At 54.1% G+C, this 25,279-nt stretch overlaps 1 protein-coding gene across 2 annotated transcripts; it reads right to left on the bottom strand.

Moving 5' to 3' along the window:
• Positions 1–56: 56 nt before the first annotated feature.
• Positions 57–25,279, bottom strand: OBSL1 (obscurin like cytoskeletal adaptor 1). Of its 2 annotated transcripts, XM_031957980.1 has the most exons (23): positions 24,672–25,279; positions 23,397–24,523; positions 22,844–23,113; positions 22,491–22,751; positions 21,967–22,269; positions 21,550–21,846; positions 18,264–18,536; positions 15,100–15,372; positions 13,209–13,481; positions 11,872–12,144; positions 9,838–10,110; positions 7,811–8,086; positions 7,430–7,717; positions 6,949–7,224; positions 6,017–6,286; positions 5,356–5,628; positions 4,431–4,697; positions 4,100–4,212; positions 2,987–3,143; positions 2,593–2,754; positions 2,153–2,257; positions 1,489–1,758; positions 57–831 (listed from the first exon to the last, which is right to left on the bottom strand). In XM_031957980.1, exons 2-23 carry the CDS (start codon positions 24,484–24,486, stop codon positions 824–826), a joined length of 6,051 nt encoding a protein of 2,016 aa, XP_031813840.1. In that variant the 5' UTR covers positions 24,487–24,523; positions 24,672–25,279; the 3' UTR covers positions 57–823. The 2 variants fall into 2 exon arrangements, with proteins under 2 accessions (XP_031813840.1, XP_031813841.1); XM_031957981.1 differs by lacking the exon at positions 6,949–7,224.

The following is a 25,279-nucleotide window of genomic DNA, read 5'->3' as shown; positions in this document are numbered from 1 at the left end:
CAGGAGTCACATGTTTGTATGATGGGGGTATGTGGAGGGGACACATTGGCCCCCTTGCCTTAGATTTCTGGTGGGGAGGACTTCCTTCTGGGGGGAATACTTAGCCTCTCTCTCTCTCTCTCTCTCTCTCTCTCTCTCTCTCTCTCAACTTGGTCCTAAGGGCCATCCCCCTGCATGCCCATGTTGGTGGGAAAGGCCCACCCTGTCACCTCATCCCAACCTATGGGCTGGGGCTGCTTTCTGCACAGGCTCTCCATTCAGGCTGCATCCCTTTTGTCTGGGGCAGGGCTGCAATGCCCTTTGCCCTTGTGTCCCCCAACCCTCCTCATCTTCTGCTAGATGCCGGTTCCAGTGGTGTTTGGTGGAAGGTGGGCAGGGCTCTCTGGAATTGTTTGGGGTGGAGTGGAGGGAGGGTATAGGGGTGGAGAGATTGGGTGGGTGGGTTTTGGGAGCTTGTGCACGGTGCATGTCTGGTATTTGTTCCACTCCAGACACCTCGTGCTTTTGTCTCCTCCTCCTCCTTCTCCTCCTCTGCCTCTCATTTTACATCTTTTATAAATGTGCCAAATTGCAAGGCCTGAACCAGGAGTGGTTTCCCAGTAGCCGGTGGGCGGGGGAAGGTTGAGCATTGAAAGTGGTGGGCCCTGTCAACATGTGTGAATGGTCAGAGCAGTGACCCAATGCCACAGAGAGACTGAGGGACAGGTAGGAGGACTGGGCTGGGTTTATTTCCCCCTGCCTCCCACCCCATGCTCCCCAGACCCATAGGCTGTTTGGGCTTCCCATCTGTCCATGGGCATCCATCCTGTGTCTGGGTCTGGCTCTAGCTACCTGCAGAGGAAAAGATTCTTTGTCTCCAGGTCTCCCTCTTTCCCTCATTCATTCCCTTTGACACAGTGGGTTATACACATAGGAAGACGGGGGTTTCCCGCTTTAGAGCCTATTGAGGGAGAGAGGTGAGGAGCGGGGATGATACAGGGAACTCAGAATGGGGAGACTCCCATGTAGAAGGTGAGTTGTGAAACCTCATAGCCAAGCTTGGCTTCCAGGATTGGGCTCACGAGTCTTTGCAGCTCACAAATCCCCCGCTATCACCCCCTCTCCCCCACACCTGCCTCCACATCCTTTCTGAGCAATACCCTATGTACGGCCTCCACAGAGAGAGACAAGTGGGAAAGGGACAATGGTACAAGGTTAGAGTTAGAAAGCTGGGCTTAAAGGAGAAGTCTCAGAAGGAGAGGTTGCAAAACAAAAAAGGAAAGGGGGTTTTGGATGGTGGAGAGAGCTAAGGGCTCTTCTCTAGACCTCTGCCCCTTCTCTAAAACACAAAACACCTCTCTCACATACTGCCCTTGTCCCATCCCTGTCCCTCCAACACTCCTTCAGAAGTAGGGCCTTCCACTGACCCTTGTCTTTCTGCTGCTCTCCCAGAGTTCTCACCTGAGCCCAACCCTCTCTCCCCCAGGCCAGCCCAGATCCCCCACTCACTCTCCACTAGCAGGTTCGTATTGGCGCTGTCCTCTCCAGCCTGGCAGCAGTAGGTGCCCTCATCAGTGGTCTGGACGTTGTGGATGATCAGACTGTGGGTGACCCCATGGCTTCGAAACTCATACTTTGGCCCGGGCGTCAAATCGACCCCACCCAGCAGCCACCGAATGTGACCTCCTGCCCTGGACACTGTCACTTCTAAAGCTGCCCTACGGCCGGCCAAAACCGTCTTCTCTCGAGGGGGTTTCCGACAGATTTGGAGAGGCAGGGCTGGGAGTGGAGGACAAAGAGAAATAGTGAATGTATAATGTCTCATTGAGAGTTCCCACACTAGGAATCAAGTCATGTTACTCCCCTTTATCCTCCTCCCCCTCTTTATATAGCTTCCAACTCTAGCCTTAAGAATGTTCCCTTTCACCTGCCCTTGGGTCTCTGGGACTCAGTTTCCCTCCTTGTAAAATGAGAGGACGGAGTCAGATTAACAAGACTTCCAGCTTCCTGGGCTAGTGACCTTTTGGAGACAACAAAGTACCCCACTATCCTCTCCCCTCCCATAATAACAGCTAACTTCGGAGGGTCAGTAATTCTAGGCAGGTAGCAGCAAAACGCTCAGATTTCAGTCCGCAGCAGCTTCTTCCCCTCAGCCCAAGTGGGCCCTTCTTACCCTCGACTTCCAGGTGGGTGGAAGACTTGGCTTGACCAGCCTGAAACTGGATTTCCCCAGAATCCTCAGCCTGCAACTCACTCAGCAGCAGGGAGTGCAGGTTCCCTGGGAGTGGGACCGAGGAGGGAAAGGAGGTTCATTGTTGACCATGCGCAAAGTTGGGGAAGCCCTCGGGAGAACATGAGGCATGCTGGGGGGAGGCTCGTTGGGGCATTGAGCCATCCTGTGCTTAGGGAAGGTGGGAAGATAGAGGGAGTGGTTTTGGACAGGGGACAAGGGAGAGGGATCCTGGGAGGGGAAAACGTGAGGAAAGGCAGTCCCAAAGCTGAGTGTGTGTTGGGGAGGGGGCGGGGAGGTTGGAGCGAGAAGTTGGGGTACAGCGAATTCGCGGCTGCCAGGGTGGGTGGGGGTGGGGGTCCTGTTTTTATAAACCCTCCCACCTTCCTGTCGGATTCGGACACGGCCCCCAGGGCGCAGGATGCGGCCTCCCAGCTGCCAGCAACCAGGGATACCGGGCTCGGACACGGTACACTTGAAGGTGGCGCCGTCGCCCTCCCGGGCCTTAACGGGCTTCAGTTCGAGCAGCACTGACACCTCCTTCTCTGAGGGGCCGGACCAAGGAGGGATGGGTTGAGGTCCCGACGCCGCCCCCTCCGCCTCCCCAGCTGCCCCGCCGGCCCGGAGAGACACTCAGCTGACCGCCGGCGCCCTCCCGAGCCCTCATCACCCCTTCCCTTTGACCTCCCTGGGGGCTAGGTCAGAGCCCCCGCCGGGCTCCCGAAGCACCGGCTCCCCTCCCCAGCCCCCCCCCCCCCCCCCCCCCCCGGTACCCACTCCGCACGGTGAGGCGGGCGGTCGTAGCTTGGGCGTTCCCCACCGAGCAGCTGTAGGTGCCCGCATCGGCGGTGCTGCAGCACCGGAGCTGGAGGAGCCGGCGGGAGCCGAGAGCCTGGATCCGGAGCCGAGGGCTGGGTGACAGCTCCTGGCCGTCCTGGCAGGGGGAGGGGGCGCGGTCACTGGGGCCGCGAGGTCCGCACCTCTCCCCCACCCCTTGCGCTTCTGGGGGGGCCGACCTGCCGCGAGCTCCAGGTGCCTCCCGAGCCAGAGAGCCGGGTAGGTGGTCTGGGCAACTCCAACTCCTCCTCCCTAAAATAGACCTCACCTTCCCACCCACAGCATCAGTCTGTAAATCCGCCCCACCAGCCCGGTTGGCTGACTGCCTGCGCTCGGAGATCCCGCAACTCCCCCTCCCCTTCACTCCAGCTCTCGTACTCTGGCTATGGGCGACCCTAAAGCCTTCTCTCCCTTCCTAAGACCGCCTGCCCCGATTACCTAGATTTCAGGGCTGTGAATGTAGGTATTTGGGGCAATGCAGCTCACTCGTGGTCCTGAAACGCTCCTTCCCTCATACCTCGCCTTGCTCTTCCTTTTCTACCCCCTCCCGCCGCCCCCTCCCCCATACTGGTCCTGCCAAGGGCACGGGATTTATGACAGCAGGGAGGGGGCTTTGCAGATCATATACAGTCCAGCCCCCTTATTTTACAGACATGAAGGCCTGGGGAAGGAAGGGACTTGGCAGAGCTGTACAGCTATTAACCGAATATATACAAACACACATGAAAGGCACAGAAATGTACACACACTTAAACACATAAAGGCATATAAACACACATTCATCCTCTCACAATACATTTAGAAACATACAAATGGCATATAAACTCATGGGCACATAAGCTATAATCATGTAAAGGCATATAAACATGTGTTTGTACACACATTTCTGAACACGGAAAGAGCACAAGAACGTGTTACACAACACACTCATAAACATGTAAAGGCATATAAAGAGCTGACAACAAGACCAAGGGTCCTTCCACTAACCCCACTCAGCTGGGATAGAGAAGGGCTAGGTGGGGAGACCCGAAGCATGCTGGCTTGGGAGCTGACCTTATCCCATGTGAGGTCGGCTTGGGTCCTGGACAGCTCACACTCAAATGTGGCTGAGTCACCTTCCATTACTTCTAGGTCCTGGAGCCCCTTCACAATGGCTAATGGTATCTCTAAGGGTGGACAAGAGAGGGGGAGACCGTCAGAAGTAAGGAAGTGATCCCTAAGAAATGAGGGAGGCTGTCAGAGTGGGACGGTCACTAGAGGGCAGTAGGGTGTTGAGGCAATGGCCAAGAGCGGCTGGGGGTGGTGGACATAAGTGACCGGTGGCAGGGAAGAGGGAGAGAGAGGGGCAGGGATCCGGGTGGGTTCACTCCCAGAGGAGACGGACCTTTCACTTCTAGCCGGGCTGCACAGCGCAGCGTGTCGGTGGTGAAGGACACGGTTCCGGTATCGGCCAGGCCGAGACCACTGAGCACCAGGGAGTGGTGGTGGCCCTGGGCACTGATCTGGCAGTTGCGCCCAGGCTCCAGCCGCACCCCTCCCCGGGCCCACTCTCCAGTCACCCCAGACTGGGACAGCTCCAGTTGGAAAGTGGCCCTTCCCCCTTCAGTGACCACCACATCCTCAAGGCCATGGCGCACCTTCAGCTGCTCAGCTGTTGGAAGGAAGAGCCCATACATGAGGAGAGTCGGTGTTCCCAGCTGTGTGCGGATGGGACCGCCTCCCTGCCTCCCACAACGCCCTCCATTCCATGACCTGGCCCCCAAGGAATCATTTTAGCTCTGGATACAAAACATGAGATCACAAACACTACTGTGGAATTCCTGAACCCTTCCTTCATGTTATGGGCAGGGAGGTGCCAGGGCATACTTTGCCTGGCAGAGGCACTGCTAAGAGATTTTCGTTCCTACAACCTTCTGCCTCCTACCTTGACTTGGTCTGGAGAACAGAGGGAGGAACATTCAAGCTTAAAAAAAAGGATTTGTGGGGGCTACCGGGGCTTTGCTTGTTGTAGGATGAACTAGAATAGGAATGAAATGCATAGACCTGGAGAAAAATGTTTGGGAACAGGGATCAAACTTGTAATTCACCCTGAGGAAGGTGTCAGGGCTTATGGGTAATAATCTACTTATTAAGCCTCAGAGAAAATGGAGGGATTCCTGGAGAAGAGCATTCTGGCTGTCAGCTCCCCTGAAGAAGTACCCTAGATAAGGATGAAGTACCTCTTCCAGAGCTAGGCCAGGAAAGGGGTGGGCTTTTGAAGAGGTATTAGGAGGTGGGCATTGAAAGGGGTTTTTTTAAGGGATACTCACGCCTCACAAGCAGCCGAGCCTGGGTACGGTCATGATGGCTCTTGCAGCTGTAGATGCCTTGGTCACTCACCATGACTTTGCGGATGATCAGACGATGCACTCGACCATCCTGGACCACAAAGAACCTATCATCTTCGGGAAGAGGCTGTCCCCCTCGAAACCAGCTCACGACTCCTTTCCCACCAACTCGGCTGGTCTCCACCTCCATACACAGCTCCTGGCCCTCTTCAGTTCGAATGTCCTGTAGCCTCCGCAAAAAGAGCAGCTCAGCCTCTGAAGAGGAGGAAGGGTAAAGAATCCCTAAGATAGAGGGATAACTGTGGGAAGGGATGAAGATGGGAGCAGAGAGAGGAAGTGGACAAGGAGCTTCTTTAAGTAGTAGTATCTCCTTCCAAACTTAACCCTTGAAACATACTCTGCTTGAAAGAACACTCATCATGGAGTGCAGAGTCCTAGTCCCCAGTCTGGGCTCCACCATGTTCTGAATGTTCTCAGTTTCCTTATCTGTAAGACGAGAATGCTGGAGAAAATGACCTTTAAGGAACATTCTGGGTCTAGTTGGCCAGTTTATGATTCTAGGTCAGAGTTGGGGCAAAAGCATTGGAAAGTAAAGGAGAGTAGTGAGATAGTAGGGAAGCCGTGGGGAGCTTTTGCCTATTACCTCTGACATGGAGCCGGGCTGTGCTCTCGACATCCTTGGTCTGGGCTGTCACCATGCCAGAGTCACTGATCCGGCAGCAGCGCAGGGTCAGGATGTGGTTGGGCCCATTCTGGTTGATTTCTACCCGGCTGTCAGGGGTAATTGAGGTCCCATTTAGCAGCCAGGTGAGCTCAGCATCTGGTGGGGAAATCTCACAGCGGAATGTAGCATCATCCCCCTCTTGGATAGTCAGTGGAGTCAGTTCTGACACTAGCTTCACCTGGGGGGGTTCTACAGGGAGAAGGGGAACACTGTCTGTTGGGCCAAGACAGTGAGAGTGAGTTTCCACTCCCTTCAGTCTCTCTGCTCTCCATCCAGCCCCACATCAAGCCAATCCCTTCTCTCTCTACTCCAACCCTCCTCTCAGATCCTCTCTTCTCTCCCCCACCTCTAACCTCAAATTCTTGCAGCTTTCCTCACCTCCCCAACTCTGGTCCCCATTTCTTCTCAAGATTCTTGTTCATCACTTCCTATTTTATGCTGTCCCTTCTCTCTCTACTCCCACTTTCCTCCCAGACTCTTTCTTCTTCCCCCCAAATCTAGGCAGTCTAATCTCAAGTTTTTGCAACTGTCCCCACCTCTGACCCCCATTTCTTCTTTTTGTATTGTGTGATCTTTGTAAAAAAAAAAAAAAAAAGAAAAAGGAAAAGAAAAAGTATAAATTGCTTCCTAGTAAATTTTTGTGATAACTCTTCCTGTCCTAAAAAAAAAAAAAAAAAAAAAGAGCTGCAGATGGGAAGTTTGGGGGAAAGGAGGTTAGGATCAGAAGGGAGGAAGGAAGGAAAAGAAAGCTGAAGGGAAGAATGGGATACTCAGGGATTATTAGAGCCAGTGGGATAGGGGTGGGGAGTTCAGAGAGCACTGTGGAGGGTCCTATAGGGAAGACTCATTACCTTCCACATTGACGAGGAAGATTCGACTGTCCTGGGGGGCATCACAGAGGTACTCGCCGGCATCCCCGCTCCGTGCCCCCCGCACCCGAAGCACCCGCCGTGCCCCGGCCTCCTCCAGCCGCACCCGCCCCCGGCTGGCCAGCCGCTCCCCGTCTTTGTACCAGCGTACGGCCCCCCCAGGCCCCGAAAGACACACTGCCAGCTCCAGGTCCCTGCCCGGGGCGCATCGAACCCCAGTCCGGGACGCCTCAGGCGTCAACACTCTCACAGGAGGCTCTGTAGGGCCAGAGCCCGTGGTGTCACGGGGAAGGTGGGGAAAGGGGGTGTAGAGAGGGTAGGAGCAAAGGTGATGGCGTGCACCGAGGCGCATACGTGTGTATTATGGGGGGACGACCTGGCCCCCTGCTCCGGGGACTGAGGGTGCCCACCCCCAGGGGCCTCTGCTCCCCCTCCCTCAGCTTCCCCCGCTCCCCCAACTCACCAGTCACCTGGACAGGGAAAGTGAGGGTGGGGGCTGCAGGGTCGGACCCAGCCCGGCACATGTAGTTCCCGGCATGAGAGGGGTGGGCGGCCTGGATGAGCAGCAGGCGCCGGGGCCCCTCGGACCGAAGCTCCAGGTTCCCGTCCTCCAGGACCGGATTCCCATTCAGGCTCCAGAACACTGGGGCGCTCGCCCGGGACAGCTCGCAGCTTAGGACCAAATGCTCCCCGGGGGACACAGACAGCGGAGAGGGAGCCCCCTCGGGGAGGAGGAATTGCACCGGCGACTCTGGTGGGGGAGCTCCGAGTGAGGAAAACGTTGGCGGTCTGTCTCCCCCCGCCCCATTTCTCCCTCTCTCCCCTTCCTGAGCAGAGCGCTGACCCGCTAAGCGGACGTCAAAGGTGACGGCTTCATCCCGGGTCTCACAGACGTACTCTCCAGCGTCCTGGGGCTTGGCGTGGGGCAAGGTCAGCGTCCGGACCGGCCCCTCGGCCCCCAGTTTCAAATCTTCTGATCCCTCCACCTCGAGCCCATCCTTGTACCAACACACGCGGGCCCCCACGGGGGCCACCTCACAGCGAAGCTCCACTCGCCCCGGGGACCTGAAGTGCAGCTGGAGGAAGCGGGCTGCCGGGCGCACTATCCTTTCCGGGGGTACTGGAGAGAGAGAGGGGATGAGAGGAGGGGAGAGTGTAGGGAACTTCAGGCTTTCCCCCTCAACTCCCACCAGACACTGGCCCCCAGACACCTAAATATAAGCTTTGACTCTGCTACTCTAGCTATGTGACCTTGAATAGGAGCCTGACATTTCTTGGGCCCTCAAACCTCCTCCAAGGGGAACACTTAAGGACCAAATGTTTCAAAGGAAAGAAAGAGGGAGGGAGGGAGGGATGGACAGAGGGAAATTCCCTCCCCCCCCCTCTCCCCTTCCCCTTCCTCTCCCTGCGCTCCAAAACCTCTCCCCACGCTACCCCCTTGCTCTCTCCCCCCTCGCTCTCCGTCCCTCCCCTCCCTCCTTCCCCACCCCCCCCCCCCTTTCCCCTCCCCTTTCCCCCATCCTCCCTCCGCCCCCTCCCTTTCCTCTTGTTCCCTCCCCCCCTCCTCCCCCCTCCCCCCTTTCCTCCCTCTCCTCTGCCATTCCTCCCTCGCTCCCTCTTTCTCTCCTTGTCCCCTCTTGTAGCCTCCCTTTTTTCCCCCCCCCAAAAATCCCCCTTACTCCTCCCTCCCTTCCTCTCCCCCCTTGCCCTTCCTTCTCTTCCTCCCTCCTTCCATCCTCCCCCCTTTCTTTCCCCTCCCCTCCCTTTCTCCCTTTCCTTCCTTTCCCCCTCCTCTCCCCCTTTCCCCTCCTTTCTCCCCTCCTCCCTCCCTCCCTCCTTTTCCTTCCACTCCCTCCTCCCCTTCCCCTCCCCCTCTCTTCCTCTTCCCCCTCCTATCTCCCTCCCTCCTCTCCCTCCCTCCCCCCTCCATTTCTCTCCCTCCTCCCCTCCCTCATTTTCCCCCCCCTCCTTTCTCTCCCTCCCCCTTCTCCCTCCCTCCTCCCTCCCTCCTCTCCCTTCCCCCCCCCCTCCTTCCCCCCTCTCCCTCCTTCCCCTCTTCTCTCCCCCTCCTCCCCCCCTCCCTCCTCTTCCCCTCCCCTCCTCCCCTCCCTCCCCCCTCCCTCCCTTTTTCTCTCCCTCCTTCGCTCCCTCCCTTGCTCCCTCCCTTTCCTCCTGCCCAATTTGGTTTTCTGGGTTAGAATCAAGGTGTAATCCCCGGACATGGCTGGGGTTACATCCAGGAGGTGCCAAGTTAAAGCGAATGGCATTCTTCTCAAGTTGGTTGCATTTTTATCTCTTTCCCTTAAGTGCTAGCCAAAGTGTTTTGGAGAAACCAAATTCTGTTTCTCTGTGGGCTAAGGGGAAGAGATGGGGCAGCACCTCGTTGGCTGTGGGGGTTCCAGTCAGTCAAAGTGGAGTATTGAGTGGAAAAGGAAAATGAGGTATTTTATTGAGGAAGCAGGTGTTGAAGACAGAAAATGGGAGGGAAGTAAGCAGCAGGTGGGGGTGGGATTGGGACTGGATGCCTGGGAAGGTTTGAGTGGTTGGGGACCCTTTCCTTGCCTAGTGAGCTGGCTCTGGCTTCTTTAGGCAAGAGATAAAAGGAGGCTCAGGGCGACTTACATAGGTTCTGACCTACAGATCCTTTCCTTCATCTCTCCCTGACTCTGAAATGCTCCAGAAGCCATTTTCTTAGGAAGGATCATCTCACAGAAGGTTATCTAGGGCTTAGCTTCAAGAGCTGCTTCTCTTCTCATCTGGGCAACTTCTTTACAGGAGATGGTCAAGGCAGCTCTCTACCCCAGGATGACAGAAGGGAAAGTCCCATGGAACCCTGCAGTTGCCTCCCTCCCTCCCTGCCAGACCCCTAACCTGTGACAGTGACGACGAAGAAGGCCGAGTCATCCCCTGCATCACACACAAACTCGCCTCCATCCCGGGGCTGGGCTGCAGGCAGGACCAGGCGGTGGTGGGACCCCTCACTCTCCAGGACCAGGCCCTCAGTCTCCTCTACCTCCAGCCCATCCTTGTACCAGCGCACAGGGGCTCCGGCCCGGGAAAGCTCACACATGAGGACCACTCGCTCTGAACTCACAGCGGCCACAGACACCTCGTCCTGGGGGAATAGTATTCTCACTGGAGGCTCTGGAGAGGGGAGAGATACAGTCATAGCTGGATATGAAGCCTCAGAGAGCCAGTCTTACAAACATTGGAAACAGTCCTGGAATCAAAGAATCTCAGGATGGCAGGGACTCAGAAATCATGGAGAAGTCACATAATCCCTGCTGCCATATCCCTACAGATAGCCATATCACCCGAGTGAGGGTCAGATCTCTCCTATTCCTGCAACTCACACCACCAAAATCAACCCATTCCACAGTTTAATGGTGGTCCAAGTTTTTCTTTGAAGACTTGAAAGTGTCAAAATATTATGAATAACTTTCCCAGAGTGATGGCACAGCAAGCTCCCTGTGCCTGGAGTTCCGTATAACAATGATCCTTTGTGTCCTGCATGATTTCACCTTCTGGCAAAGTGTAGTGTTTGGATCAGCACCAGGTGTTCACCGAGGGATTTAGCTCCCACTATTTCCCAGGGCCATCCATCACATGTTCACAATCTCCCTTCCTTGTAACTGCCAGGTACCACACTTCTGCTCCCATCACCAAACTCGGGTTCTGTACTGTAATGGGCTGAGGCTTGAGTTGATGCACTGAGGTCCCAAGCACGTGAGGTTAAATAGTAATTGGACTATACTCTATTAATATACATGCTTGGATAAAGAATGGCCCCCTCCCACTCTCTGTGCACATCCTGGTGTGTTGTATAGGAAATGACGATTTTGGTGGGTGGAGGCAGAGAGACAGGAAGAGAGGCTGGGGGAGATTGGGGCTGGGTTCTATTCTGGTGGCTGCTGGTCTCGTTGCTGCTGGTCTAGCTAGCTTCTTGACTCAGCTACACACATTGCTATTGCCGATTCTCTTCCACCTCCGATCGTTCTTCACTGAGAATAAAGATTGACGATTTTCCCCTAACCTGAATTCCTGACTCCGGCTGATTTTAAAATACGCGGTCTTCACACTGTACCCCACAGAGTAATCATAACCCCAAGACCAAAGACAATGACTGTTCCTATGGGACCCCAAAATAACCATATTGTCCCAAGATAGCCAACCATAAGAATTATCTCAAGACCTAAGAACAGTTGTGATGGAGACCGACCCCTTTCATGTATATAAATGGTCCTAAAGCCTTCCTTCTTAGGAGGGAGGGCTTCTGTTTGTACCCCACCCACCAATTAGAGGCTGATTCTTGTGTATGGGGGGGGGGCTCTGATGTAGCTATGGGTTGGACCAGATAGCCATTGAGACCAATTAATTTTTGATATCCTGTGAGCTATCCAAATTCAGTACCCCAGTTTCTCCAGCTGATCCTGCAAGAGTAACCAGCTTCCTTAATCCTCCCCACTCTCTTACTTCCTCCAAAAGCTTTAACCAGTCTCCCCGGCTACACTCATGCTTCCATTCTGCTCCTCACAGAGAGGCCGGTCGGATCCCCTGATTCCCCCGAGTGCCATGAAAGAGCTTATATCACATGAGGTGCTGTGTTTAGTGGGGAAAATGTAGGATCTGGAAATCTTACGTAAAACATGAGTCTGAAGCCTGGCCCTTCCCCTTCCTTCCTATGTGATTTACGTAATACTCTGATTTAGTTCATCATATGTAAGATGAGGGTGAGAGGAAGGGGACTGGTCTAGAGGGAGGTCATGTTCTCTGCCAGCCCAAGTGCTAAATGCTCTTTGCCCCTAAGTGCCCCATTCTCCCGGTTACACAGAGTGGGAGAAGCAGAAATCCCTAGGTGGAGGGAGCTTCCTCCATTCTCTAGGTGTAGTTGTGTCTGCTCCTGACCTGTGACGGTGACGTTGAAGAAGGCTGAGTCTTCTCCAGCCTTGCACACAAACTCTCCTCCATCCTGGGGCTGAGCTGCAGGCAGTACCAAGCGTTGATGGTGCCCCTCACTCTCCAGGACCAAAGTCTTACTCTCCTCCACCTCCAGCCCATCCTTATACCAGCGCACAGGGACTCCGGCCTGGGACAGCTCACATTTCAGGACCACTGGCTCTGAGCTCAGGGCGGCTATGGCCACAGTGTCCTGGGGGGATAGAATCCTCACGGGAGGGTCTGCAATGGGGGAGATACAGCCACTCAGAATCACGGACATTGACTTCACATGCACTTTGGGAACAGAACAAACTCTTGGGGGAACTGTTGAACAGGGATCCATTTAGAGCATCCTTTGCTCAAAAACTTTGTGACGTGTGTCTCAGAGATGATGCTTGGGACAATGTGAATGACAGTCTACCCCCAGGAAGAAATGTAGAATCTCTAAACTACAAGGATCCAAAGAGGCAATCTGTTCCAACCATACCTGAACCGCCTTCACAACACACCTAAAAATGATCGTTTAGCAGGAACTTATTGCTTCCTGCCATTTGGAGTTTGTTAGGGAGTGAAGTTAACAAGAACAAGAAGTCAACAAGGGTTTATTAAACCCTTACTTTTTGCACAGTTTATATATATATATATATATATATATATATATATATATATATATATATATATATCCTATAAGACATTCCCTGCCCTTAACAAGATTATGTCTGATGGGAGAAGAAAGCACTTAAGAGAGAATAGAAAAGCAGAGGAATGAAGGATGGCTGATCTGACCCTTCCCTCAAAATGGAGAGTTTTGCCTTTTAGGAATATCTCTGAAAACTGAACTCTGAATAGGGGGAAACTCAATAAGGAATTTGTTCTCGGTAAAAAGAAGGCTAGGTTGGTTTTGGAGATCGCCAATATGTGGATATTCAGCTTGTTGACGTTCCCAGATTTCCCAAGAGTCTCCAGATTACCATCCAGACCGCTGACTCCCAGACACAGATAGTTTGTGCAATCCCTGATGCATCCCTTCCCACCCTTCTATGACTGAGATACTTGAGAACTGAACCTCCCTCAGACTGCACTCCTAGGCCCCCCAATTCAGAGTGATGGAGTAGGGCTGCCAAATTCTGATACCCCCAGTACAAACTTTCCCACACAGGGCAGCCTCAGCAATCCTCCTGCCATCAGAGTAAAGCTGTCAAATGTAATTTACCTCCATTGCTAAGGAGCTAGTCTCAGCGCCCATTTTGCTTGAATTCCCCTTATTCTGCCGCCCAGAACCCAGCCCTGTGGGGCCGCCTGACCTGTTACAGTTACAGTGAAGAAGGCAGAGTCATCCCTGGTGCTGCAAACAAACTCGCCCCCATCCTGGAGCCTCACGCAAGGCAGTATGAGCCGGTGTTGGAGTCCCTCACTCTCCAGCACCAAATCTTTGCTCTCTTCCACTTCCATCCCATCCTTGTACCAGCCCACCAAGGCTCCGGCCCGGGACACTTGACATGTCAGGACTACTCTCTCTGAGGTCACAGCAGTCAGGAACACCTCATCTTGGGGTTGCGTGATCCGTACCGGGGGCTCTGAAGTGGAAAACATGCAGTCATCATCAGGGGACGTTGTAAAATTCAAATAGGATCGAGCAGTTTACAAACCTTAAGGTGATCAATGTCAGTTATCATCATCATCATTATTAGTTGCCAGTCACCAGGCCTCCAGTCTGGGGATGACTCAGTTTCCTGGGGCTTCTCTCGTGGTCCTGCTGAGCTCAAGCAATGTTTATAAAGCAGCAACACGGGGGTGTGCAAGTAAATGTTTTACAACTGGGCTTATGTGAAAGAGATTCAGGGGGTTTAGGGGACTACCAGCTCAATATATTGCGTGATCTGAATCAGCATAAACTTTAAACCAAGGCCGAAAAAGAAAGCTGTTCTGAGCCTTTTTGCTGGCTGGCTGCCACGTCTGGAATGGGTGGGTAAGTGCTCACGCTCCTCAGCTGGAATCCCCCCTTCCATACAGATGAGGCCTTTCTCTTGTTCGGAGCCTCCCTCCTCCTCCAAATTCTTTCCTTTGAAATGCCCTCCCATTTACAGATACTAAATACCTTGTATGTACAGAGCTGTTTACATACTGTCCTCTTTAGAAGGGAAGCTTATCCTTAGAATGAGAACAGGGGATCTTTTTTTTTGTTTGCCCTTTTTTTTATTCCCAAGCACAGCATGGTACTTAGCACATACTAAATGCTTAATAAAAATCCTTGTGGATGAATAGTTATGAACATCTCCATTCCCCATGATAAAGACATGAAGAGAGACTGACCTGGTTTGTTCATCTAATAGAACAGCCTTCCCCCTCCCTCCCCCCAGCTATTCTGGGTAGTTGCCTGCTTTTTCTTGCAGAGGACCAAAGACTAAGACTCACTAGCTCCTGCAGCAGCCCATTTCACTATTGGCTGACTCAAAAGTCAGGAAAGTCTGGATTTTTTGGGGGGCATATGTGTGTGTAATACTTGAACTCAGCATCATGAACATTATTAGGATCATGGGCAGAAGAAAAGAGAAAGGTTTCTGCTACAGAACAGAAGGCTAGGGGAGAACATGAGAACTATCTTCCAGTGTTTGAGGACTGTCATGTGAAGGAGGATTAGAATTTTTCTGCATGGAACCAGATGATGGAACTTAGAGCAACGGGTGCAGGTTGTGGTCACCTAACAGAATCGTCCGAGGAGGGAATGTTCTCCTTTGGAAGGTAGTGGGCTCCCCCTTGCTTGAGATCCCCAGGCAAAGTCTGGTACAGCTATGGACTTGTCTACATGAGCACTGAAGCCATCCAACTCTTGAGATCCTATGAGCTATCATGCTTCCCCATGTCGCCTTCTTTCCAAATTTAACACCCACAGTTTTTTTCAATTGATCATGACATGGTACAACTGTATCCTAACCATTTACCTGGAACCTCATTCCCATTCCCTCTCACCGCACATCCTGCTCATCAGAGATAGTCCATTACAGGACAAATGAGCCCATCAGCACCGTCTGCTTGCCCAAGAAGAGCCGAGCTCCTCTCTTTAGCTACTTTTCTTACCTCTGGTGTCCCAAAGACCCTCCCTTGTACCAGCGAGCACTTCTCTGCCCAGAAGACGCCAATCCACACTGGGAAACAGCGCCAGCTGGGCAGTCTCCATGGCGCTATCATGCCCACCTGTGACGGTGACATCGAAGACAGCCAGGTCATCGCCTGCCTTGCACACAAACTTGCCCCCGTCCTGGGGCTGGGCTGCAGGCAGGATCAGGTGGCAGTGGGGGCCCTCATTCTTCAGTACAAGGTTTTCGCTCTCCTTTGCCACCACTCCGTCCTTGTACCAGTGCACGGGGACTCCAGCCCGGGATAGCTCGCACCTCAGCACCACCCGTTCTGAGCTCTCAGCAGCCACGGACACAGTGTCCTGAGGGAAGATGATCCTCACGGGGGGCTCTGCAGTGGGGAACAGTAAAACCTTTGAGATGTGCACCATCATCACGTGAAGACTGTGGGTTAGATTTTGTTATATTCTTTCGTAAACACCCACAAACATACTTGACTGTGGATGGAGACTTGGAGTTCAGAGTACTGACCCCATGGTACTGTCCTCCCACAGGTATGGGAAAGGGTGGAGGAGGGAAACTTAAGAACTTACTGGTTTGAAGCCCCTGTGAAATAGGGAAGTTTGAGAAAGTGTTAGCTTGGATTTGGACACAAACTCCGGAATATGAGCCAAAGAGTGAGTCTTTTAAGAGATGGTTCCAAGACTGAAATACAGAGCTACAATTCTGGGCCAAGGGTAGCTTTTGTTGGGGTGTGGCCAGGTAAGTCAGTTCCTCAAATGTAAAACATTTAGCTTGATCCAAGGTATGGAGATTTGGCTTCTGATTTTTCAAAATAGACAAAATGAATATTTCCCCCTTTCCCTTCCTCATGGCTCCTGAGGTCTGGGGATGTAGGAGCCGTTTTGTGTCTTGCGGTAGATTTTCAGCTCTGTCCTTGTTCTCCCTTACAAAGGCCAAGTCTAAGTGTTTATCTTTCTCAGCACTGAAGACTGTTAACTAGGAGTTAAGTACTTTGAACTTCCTCAAGGTGAAATTAATTCAGTGACAAACAAGATGAGTCAGTTCTAGGACATATTAACAAAGTCAGAACTGAATCCCAAATGTGGCTCATTGGAAGAGAGATCATCCGTACCAGAATCTGCTTGTTTCACCCACAGATGAAAGCAAACTACCTTAGTGATTGTAATTAGGAGCCCACTTGGAATCCCTTCCCCTCTGGCCACAGGTGATCAGTAGGGTCCACTTCAGGGAACCAATAGGTCAGAACAAAATGCAGGATTTGGAAGTTGAAGACCAGGCCAGAGTTTGGAGAAGATGGAGACCATAAATGCAAATAAATACATTGTTGAGACCGAGGGGAAGGGAATGTGTTTATTTATCTGCCCAGAGAGTTGAGTCCCTAGAATGAGCTTGTGGCACAGAAATTTCAGGGATAGGATAGAGTTCATGGGGCACAGTAACTATCAGATAGCTTCGTAAAAGCTGTTTGGTTCCCTGGGGTCTCTCTATACCATAAGACCATAGGGTTTAAAGCTAGAAGGATTCTTGAAGATAATCTAGTCCAGGTTTTCTTAAAAATTCTTTCCACTTGTAACCCCTTTTTGCCTGAGAAAGTTTTATATGACCCTGGCTATGTAGGTATATAAAATAGACATACAAATAAAGCATTTACTGATAATAAATCATAATTTCATGACTCCCACATGCACTTATGCAAACCTGTATGGGGCTGCAACCCACAGTTTAATAAAAAGCTTTGAATTCTAGTCCAACCCTCTCATTTTTCATATGAGGGAAACTGAGGACTATAGAAGTGACTTGCCTATGGTCACACAGGTAGAATGTAGAGAGAGAGAGATTTGGGCCAGATAATAAGGAATGCATTTGTAACAATCAGTCTTCTTGTCCATAGTGCTGCAAGCTTTATAAGGGCAGCTAACTTTTCTTTCTTCCCTTTTACATGCTTTGAGATTTAGCACAATGTTCTGAAGAGCAAATAAAATTAACAAGCATTTATTAAGGGCTTATTATGTGCAAAGCATTGTGCCGAGTTATGGGAATTTAAAAAAATACCATGCTAGGACTCATATTCTAATGGGGGGGTGTGTGTGAGAAAAAAAGGCAAATGACAAGATATATACAAAATATGTACAGTATAGATGGAAAGCCATTAAAAAGAAAGACTCTAGCAGTGAAAGAAACCAGGGGAGGATCTCTATAGCATGCATGACTTAAATTGGTCCTGAAGGAAGCCAGAGAGATACAGATGAGGAGGAAGGGCATGGTGGGAAACTCAGTGCAAATTAACTAAGTTGGGAGAAAGAGTGTCCTGCGTAAGAATCAGTAAACAAGCCAGTGTAGACTGATCAAAGAGTGTGTGAAGGAGTGGGAAGTGAAAGAAGGGTTGAAAGGTAGGGAGGGACCATTTGATTCTAAAAGCAAGAAAGGGCTACTAGAGTTTATTGAAAAGGGGTGTGACATGGTCAGACCTGTCCTATGGGAAAACCAGTTTGGTAGCTCAGTGGAGGATACTTGGCAGTGGGGAAAGACTTGAGGCAGGAACTGTGATTTAGGAGGCCATAATAATCTCTTGTAATATTGTAATAGTCAAGACAAGTTGATGGTCTGTATGAGTGGAGAGAAGGTGATATATGTGACTGAGACAATGAAGGTAAAAATAACAGAGTTTGAAAGCAGATTGGCTATATGGGGTAAGTGTGGATGAGGAGTCAAGGATGGTACTGAGCTTGTGTTGAGCATGGATGACTGGCAAGCTGGGTGAAGCTCTCAACGGTTGAAGATTGGGGCAAAAGATCATCAATGGGTGAAGTTGAGTTAGCTGTTCAGTGAAATAGTTTCTTATTAAATGATGAGTTCTCCTTTAGAGAGGCAAAGAAATTCTGGATGACTTTCATCATCAGATGTGTTGTGAAGGGGATCCTTGCACAGGAGATACTTCCAAGATTCCTTCAACTTCTGTGATTTTAGTATTCTTTCTGTTAGTGTGGAATAATAGTGAAAGGATGCTAAGTTGTTTTGTCTCCCAATCAGGCAGTCCTTCCTGCCTCACTCTCCTCTGTCAAGTTTCCAGAAGCAAGACAGGTATGGTGGTGAGGGATGGACTGGGCAGAGGATGGGCTGACAATATGTACCTTCAGCAAGACCTTCCAAAAGGGACCCTTGTGTTAAGCAGGCTAGGAGGTTGCTCCTACTTTACCTAGCCTGGGACCCTCAGACTACAGCCCTCTTGCTCAGAAACTAGCCCAATTGGGCCCTCACCTTTGATGGTGACCATAAAGAAAGCCAAGTCGTCCCCTGCTTTGCACACAAACTCGCCCCCGAGCTGGGGCTGGGCAGCAGGGATCACAAGGTGGCACTGGAATCCCTCATTCTTCAGCACTAAGGCGTTGTTCTCTTCTACCTCCACTCCATCTTTGTACCAATGCACAGGTGCTCCGGCCTGGGACAACTCACAGGTGAGCACTACCTGTTCTGGGCTCATGGCCTCGACGGAAACCTTTTCTTGAGGGTGCACAATCCTCACAGAGGGCTCTGCAGAGGAAAGGCACACATACCCACATAGATACAAACACAATCATAATGACAGAGTCACAGGTGCAAAGCTGGATTACCTGACAGGCATCCTACAGGACCTCCCCATCTGAAGTGATGGGGAATAAAATGGTTAGTTTTATTAGGTTTCACCCTGCCTGTCATATGTTGCCAAATGAACGTAATACCACTCCAATGACCTTCTCTCTTTGGTTAGAAGTCCCAATAAGTAAATTTTAATGTACTATTAGACCAAATATAACTATCTACATAAAAATGCAATTTTCTAATGTATAAGTTTGTCATTGCTGTTCATTCAGTCATTTTTCAGTCTTGTCTCACTCTTTGTGACCTCTTAAGGTTTTCTTGGTAAAGATACTAGACTGGTTGATCCTTTCCCTTTCTAGTTCATTTTACAGCTAAGGAAACTGAGGCAAATGGACTAAATGGCTCATTCAGGGTCACACAGCTAAGAAGCAGCTGAGACTGGATTTGAACTCATGAAGATGATTCTTCCTGATTCTAAATCTGCACCCTATCCACTGCAGCACAGGCTGCCTATCTATAAGTAGCCTACATAATATGTATCTGTCTAGATCAGAGGTGTCAAACTTATACTATATGTAACCCATCAAAAGTTCCCAGTGCAGCCTCAACCAGATCTAAATGTAACTGGGAAATGTTTATCAAAATGAATAAAAATAAAATAAAACCATAGATAATATTTAATTTGTGATTTTCCAAGTCAGCACATGGCCAGCAGGGAGCTCTTTCTTTTTTGAGTCTGACTCCACTGACAGAAAACTGTCTTATCATCCAAATTCTGTTATAAGGTTGGGCGGCCATTGAGTGGGTTCATCACTATTATAGCCATCTTGGTCGGGCCCTGCAGATGGAATGGGACAAAAAGTGGGTAAGCTTTGGGGAAACTGCACAGCATTTTCAACAACCCCAAGGTTCTGCCTGTAACAAAGTCTCATCTTTTAAACTCCAACTTCCTTTTGGGGAAGCCATATGGCAGTGAGTCATAGAATGACTCAAACGCTGAGGAATAAAAAATGTGGGTCAACAAAAGGGTGACGGGGAGAGGGTGTATGAGGTGGGTGTCAGTGGGCTGCAGCACACAGAACCTATGGCTAATCGTGTGTGTCAGAAGCGGCACAAACCACATCGTCCACAACCTGCACGACAGGAAAAAGGGGTGGGAGGTCAAGGAAAGACGACCCACGGAGAGTCACCTCAGTACAGTCAGGACAGCCCCTGGAACGTTAGGGGACCTAAGGCTCTCACTTACACCGAGTCCCCCCTTCACCCCAGGTAGGATTTCTGGGAGGGCATAGATAGGAGTCCCCAGAATGAGAAGGTATGGATGGATTACAATCTCTATTACTGGACGGAGCTCCAACATTGATCCCAGAGCTGACCCCTGGAAATACTGAAGCCTGATAACATATAATAGCCTCTATAATTAATGAGTTGCTGAATTCAGGCACATTGCCACAATGAAAATCATTACCCTCTACTGGACTGAGACTTAGGCAGTGATGGAGCCTCTACCCTCCAATATATAAGTTCCAGAGCAGGGCAGTCAGGGATGGAGACTCTTACCTGTCTCTCCCTTTGTCTCTCTGTCTCTGACTCTGCCTGTCTCTATCTCTCTCTGTCTCTCTAGCGCTGTTTCTGTCTTTCTCTTTCTGTCTCTGTCTCTATTTCTATCTCTCCCCAGTGACTTTAAAGTTGGTTAGAATAAATGGGTCCTTTGGACTATTTGGGCTCCAACCTGACCCCCCTGGGTAAGCTGGGTTTCCTGGTACAGACACAGAAATGCAGAGGAAATGAGAATTCACTCCAATTTGCTTCCCTGATTAAGAACCCAACCAATTTGAGGCCTTGAGGCTGGAGGGCCAAGCCCTTTTGGTCCTTGTTTTTGCCTTGGTATCTAAGGCTGAGGAGACGGGGCAGGTTCAAGACGCGCCATTGCCACAGGTGAGGACAGGACAGGCTGGAATCGGGCCAGCCACATGAGATGATAACTTTCCTTTTCTACTCTATCCTGGACATTTCCTTGTCAGCCCCTAAAGCTGTTGGTTCAGGGCTCTGTGCCCATCCTATTGCCACCCTTATGGGCTGGGAGCTTGAGTAAGCTCTTTCCTCCTAAGTAATTTAAGAGCCCCCTTCACAGGGGGCTGTGTGGCTGGGCCTTGAACCTTTAAGCATGAGAGAAATGTTGGTTATGAGTATGTCTCCATTGTTGCCCGTGGCCCAGATGGACCTTCTCTCCACTTTGCCCTCCTGCCAATGGAGGCTGAGTTTTATAAGAAACTTTCCTGTTGTTTGGGAGAAAATACTGAGGAAAAGTACTGAGCTATCAGGCAGGGTCCCTGTGTCCTTCCCCTCGCTGAGGTGGGCAGATGGAGCTTCTTGCTCTGCTTGGACCATTTCACTCAAGGAAACCCTTGGCGTAAGCCCTCCCCTCCCTCCTGCCTCACTGAGGGGCTCACGCAGCTTCAGATACCCCCATTATAATAACATCGTTCCCACTGGAAGGGCAGAGGGTAGCCACAGCCATGGGGACGGCATGCTGGATTTGGGGTCAGTTTGAATCCTGAACCAGACACTAGCCTTGTGATACTGGGCCTCAGTTTCCTCATCTGTAAGCTGAGGAGGGGACTATCTCCAAACCTAATCCATAGGCTTGTTGTTGTAAGGAAAGCTTTTGTGAATCAGGAGCTGTTGGGATGATTATTTCCCAGGAACACTGATTGTGAGCCGGAGGGACCTTGGGGGCCATGTGCCCCAGCCCTCCATGTGACAGATCTGAAAAGGGACACCCGGACAGCTCCAACCCCTGCTCCCTCATCCAGGCACTGAGAGGCAGGGCAGGCTCTGGCAGCCAGTCTGGGAGCTCCGAACCCCGAGGCCCCATAGCTCGGCCGGAGCAGGCTCTGACTCAGGCCTGCCCTTGCCCTGGCACCCTGCCGCCTCTGCTGGCAGCCGGGGGCCCCTGACCGACCTTGCACGTGAAGCGTGGCGGAGACGTGTACTCCGGGGCACAGGAAGGTGATGAGGGCCCCGCTGTCCTGGAGCCTCCGGGCCCGAAGGAGTAGCCGGTGCTTGGGGCCTTCCTGTTGCACCCGGTACCCCTGGGCTTCCTCCCTGCGCTCGCTGTCCGGTGCCCCAGCCTGGAGCTCTGCCCCGTTCAGGAACCAGGTGCCTCGCACCGAGGTGGAGAGTTCCAGGGAGAAGGCGGCGTCGTCCCCTTCTTGGACACGTACATCCTGCAGGCCTCTTAGCACCCGAGCTGTGGGCACTGGAAGGAAGCTGTGGTCAGGGGGGGAGCTAGGGCCCTGGGCACGGCAGGGGGCAGGGAGACTGCACAACGGGGACGAGCAGAGGGAGGGCAGGGAGGGAAGATGAGGCAGGGACTCACCCAGATGCACCGAGCCTGGAAACAGGACGTGGGTGCTCTGGCCATGCTCACTGACCACCGCCAGCCGGAAGCGGTAGTCGCCCTCGCTGGGCACGCTGTCTCCTGGCACCTCCACGGCCCCGGCCGCCTCTGTGGTGAGGCACTGTACCCAGGCATCCGTGCCCACCTCTTGCCGTTCCAGCCGGTAGGTGATGGCCGTGTCAGGGGCCGGCACGGGGGGTTTCCAGCTGAGCAGGGCTGTGTTGCTGCACCCTGTGCCCAGCTCGACTGCCACTGGGGGCCCGGGGGGCACTTGTTTCACACCTAATATAAAATGTGCCAGGTCCCAGGGCCTTCTCAGTAACCGCCTGGTGACCCACCAGAGCTCTTCCCTGCTTGAGGACTGGACTCACCATGTCCAGCCCCAGCCCCTCCTCAGCCTGCCAGCCTCATGCCCTCGGTCTCTCCTGCCCTCCCCTCCTCTTCCCTGGCCCCTCCCCCTTCCTCCCCAGTTCTCCTTGCCCCTGGGCTGAGCCCATCCTTACATTTGACCCTCAGCCTGGAGGAGGTGCGAGAGGAGCCCAGGCTGAAGGTGACCACGCCGGCGTCCTGGCGGGTCACCCCCACCAGCACCAGGCTGTGTGTGCGGCCGGAGCTGGCTTGGACGATTCGGGGCGAGGCCGGCAGGTCCTGGCCGTCCCGAGCCCAGTGCCCGACGGCCTCGCTTTCTCGCACCTCCACCGACAGCACCGCGTTCTCTCCCTCCAGCACGTCCAGCTTCCTCGGGAGCCGCCTGGTGATGGGCCCTGGGACACGGGAGCAGGCGCGTGGGCGCGGGCGGCCGGGCCCGAGTCCGGCTCCCCCCCGCCGCCCCGGCCGTCCCCCCGGTCCGGCTGACCTCGGACAGCTACGGCGGCCACCGTGCGCACGCGGCCCCGCATCTCACACAGGTAGATGCCGTCGTCGTCGGCCTCCAGGTCACGGATGATGAGGCGCCGCACGACCCCGGCCTCCCCCATCTCGTACTTGGGGCCCGGCAGCAGGCGCTGGTCTTCGCGGTACCAGGTGGTGGCAATGCCCCGGGAGGGCACCTGGCACTCAAGCACAGCGTCCCCGCGCTCCTCGCCCTCCACATCCTCCAGGGGCACTGCAAAGCGCACTCGGGGCTCTGGGGCCCAGGGGGGCAGGGGGCGGGGGGAGATGGAGGGAGGGAGGGAGAGAGAGAGACAAAGTCAAGAGCTGCTCTGAGACCCCCCCTCCCTCTCCCCCCGCCCCAGGTGCCTTCCCCCAGGCCTGGAGAACCACAGGATGTCTCACACACACACATACTGGGTGACAGCGGGGTCTCCCCGGCCAGACCAAGCTTCTCCAGGGCGGGGCCCCCGGGGGTCTGGGGGCGGGGCCCCCGGGGGTCTGGGGGCGGGGGCGGGTCTCCCCTCCGGGCCCCGCACCTCGGACGTGCAGCTGGACCGCGCTGAGCGTGTGTCCGGCGCTGTTGCGGGCCGCACAGACGTAGAGGCCGCAGTCGGCCGGCTGGCAGTAGAGCACCTTCAGCACGAAGCCGCCGTCGCGGTCCCGGTAGAGCAGGCGCCGGCGCCCGGCGCTCAGAGGCCGGCCCTCCCAGTGCCACTCGGTCTCGGGCTCCGGCTTCCCGGTCACGTAGCAGCGGAACTTGGCGTGTTTGCCCTCGCTCACCCAGAAGCTCTTGGGGGCGGGCGCCTCGGGCCCCGCGGGCCGCCTGCGGCCCTGGCGGGGGGAGCTCGGGGGGCTCTCGGCTGCGGAGGGCCGGACCTGGAGCAGCGCAGCGGCCAGCGCGCGGCCCTGCGGGTTGCTGGCATGGCACACGTAGACGCCCGCGTCCGGCAGCCGGACGCCCCTGATGCGCAGCTCGTGGCCCCCGTTGGGGCCCTTGGTCAGACAGAAATGCGCGCTCTCCCAGACGTCCTCCAGGAGCCGGCCGTCCTTCTCCCAGAGCACGGCCGGTTCTGGCCGCCCCCCTACTTGGCAGGTGAGGGTGACCTCCTCGCCCTGCTGCACCCACTGCGACCGCGGCCCTTCCAAGAACACGGGGGCCCCTTCCCGCAGCTCAGGGAGCGGGCCCGGGGACCCCCGTGAAAGGGGGCGGGCCTGGGCTGGGGCGGGGGGCGGGGAGGTGGAAGCCGTGTCCGGAGGACTCTGCGGCCGGGCCGAGGTGGGGGGGTTCTCCTGGGCTGGGCCGGGGGGCCCCTCCGGGGGCTCCTGCACCGCGAGGGCTGCCGCGGCGTAGGCCTCTCCGCAGGGGTTCTGGGCCCGGCACACATAGACGCCGGCGTCTGGGGCCCCCGCCCCCCTTACCACAAGGCTGTGCTCATCCCCCAACGTCTGAAAGCAGAAGCGGCCCGACGCCTCCAGCTGCTGCCCGTCCTTCTCCCACAGGACGGTGGGCGGGGGTGAGCCCGTGAGGCAGCACCTCAGGGTGGCGTCGGTGCCCCTCACCACCCGGACCGGCCTTGGGAAGCGCAGGAAGCGGGGGGCGCCCCCGAGAACGCCTCTCCCTTCCATGGCCGCGGCTCAGCTGCCCCTGCGGTGCGAGAGGGGCCTGGGGAAGGGAGGGGAGAGAGGGAGGAATCGGGAGGGATGCCTGGCTCAGCAGGGGCCCAGGGCTTGTGGGAATCGGGGCTGCCATGGTCAGGACCCCGGCCCACCCCTCACCCCGTCCCTCCCACACCCTCCTCCTTTCTCCTTACCGCTAATTCTAGCCGGAGGTGACTCTCAGGGGAGGCTATTTTGGGGCCTCTCACTCTCTCTGAAGCCGGGACAGAGACCAGTTCTGTGGGCCCACCGGCTTGTCCAGACAAGGCCCGGCGGTCCCTACTCACTGCCTTGTCCTCGGCTGCACTGACGTCTTCCCACAGCCCCCTCCCCACAACCTGGGCCCCTCCCTCCGGCACTTCCAGCCCTAAGTCCCCAGTGGCCCTGCTTGGGCCCTGAGTGTCACAGACGCCTGCAGCTGCCAGCCCCAAAAATAATCTCTGATGACACAGCTGGATGATAAGACACTAGCCTGGCTCCTGTGGGCTAAGTATAGAGCACAGAGACCACCCCCGCCCCCTCACTCTTCCCCATAAGCCTGGGGAGCAGCTGCAGGCTGAGGGGCCACAGCTGCCTGGGGCCGTGAGGCTTTCTGACGGACTGAATGGTTCTCTGGGAGGGACCGAAAGCCCCCTTTAGGGCCCGAGAGCCTGCCTTCCAGCCCCACTCCCCACCTCGGCCCTGCCACACTTGGGGACGGCCTCGGGCAGTCTGCAGAATTGGGGAGGGGGTGCCTCTCTGGGGCAACTAGGACATTGGGGCA

The sequence above is a fragment of the Sarcophilus harrisii genome, chromosome 3, assembly GCF_902635505.1.
Source record: "Sarcophilus harrisii chromosome 3, mSarHar1.11, whole genome shotgun sequence".
Classification (NCBI taxonomy): Eukaryota; Metazoa; Chordata; class Mammalia; order Dasyuromorphia; family Dasyuridae; genus Sarcophilus; species Sarcophilus harrisii.
The sequence above is the reverse complement of the archived record's forward strand: the minus strand, read 5'-3'. Positions and strand labels throughout refer to the sequence as shown.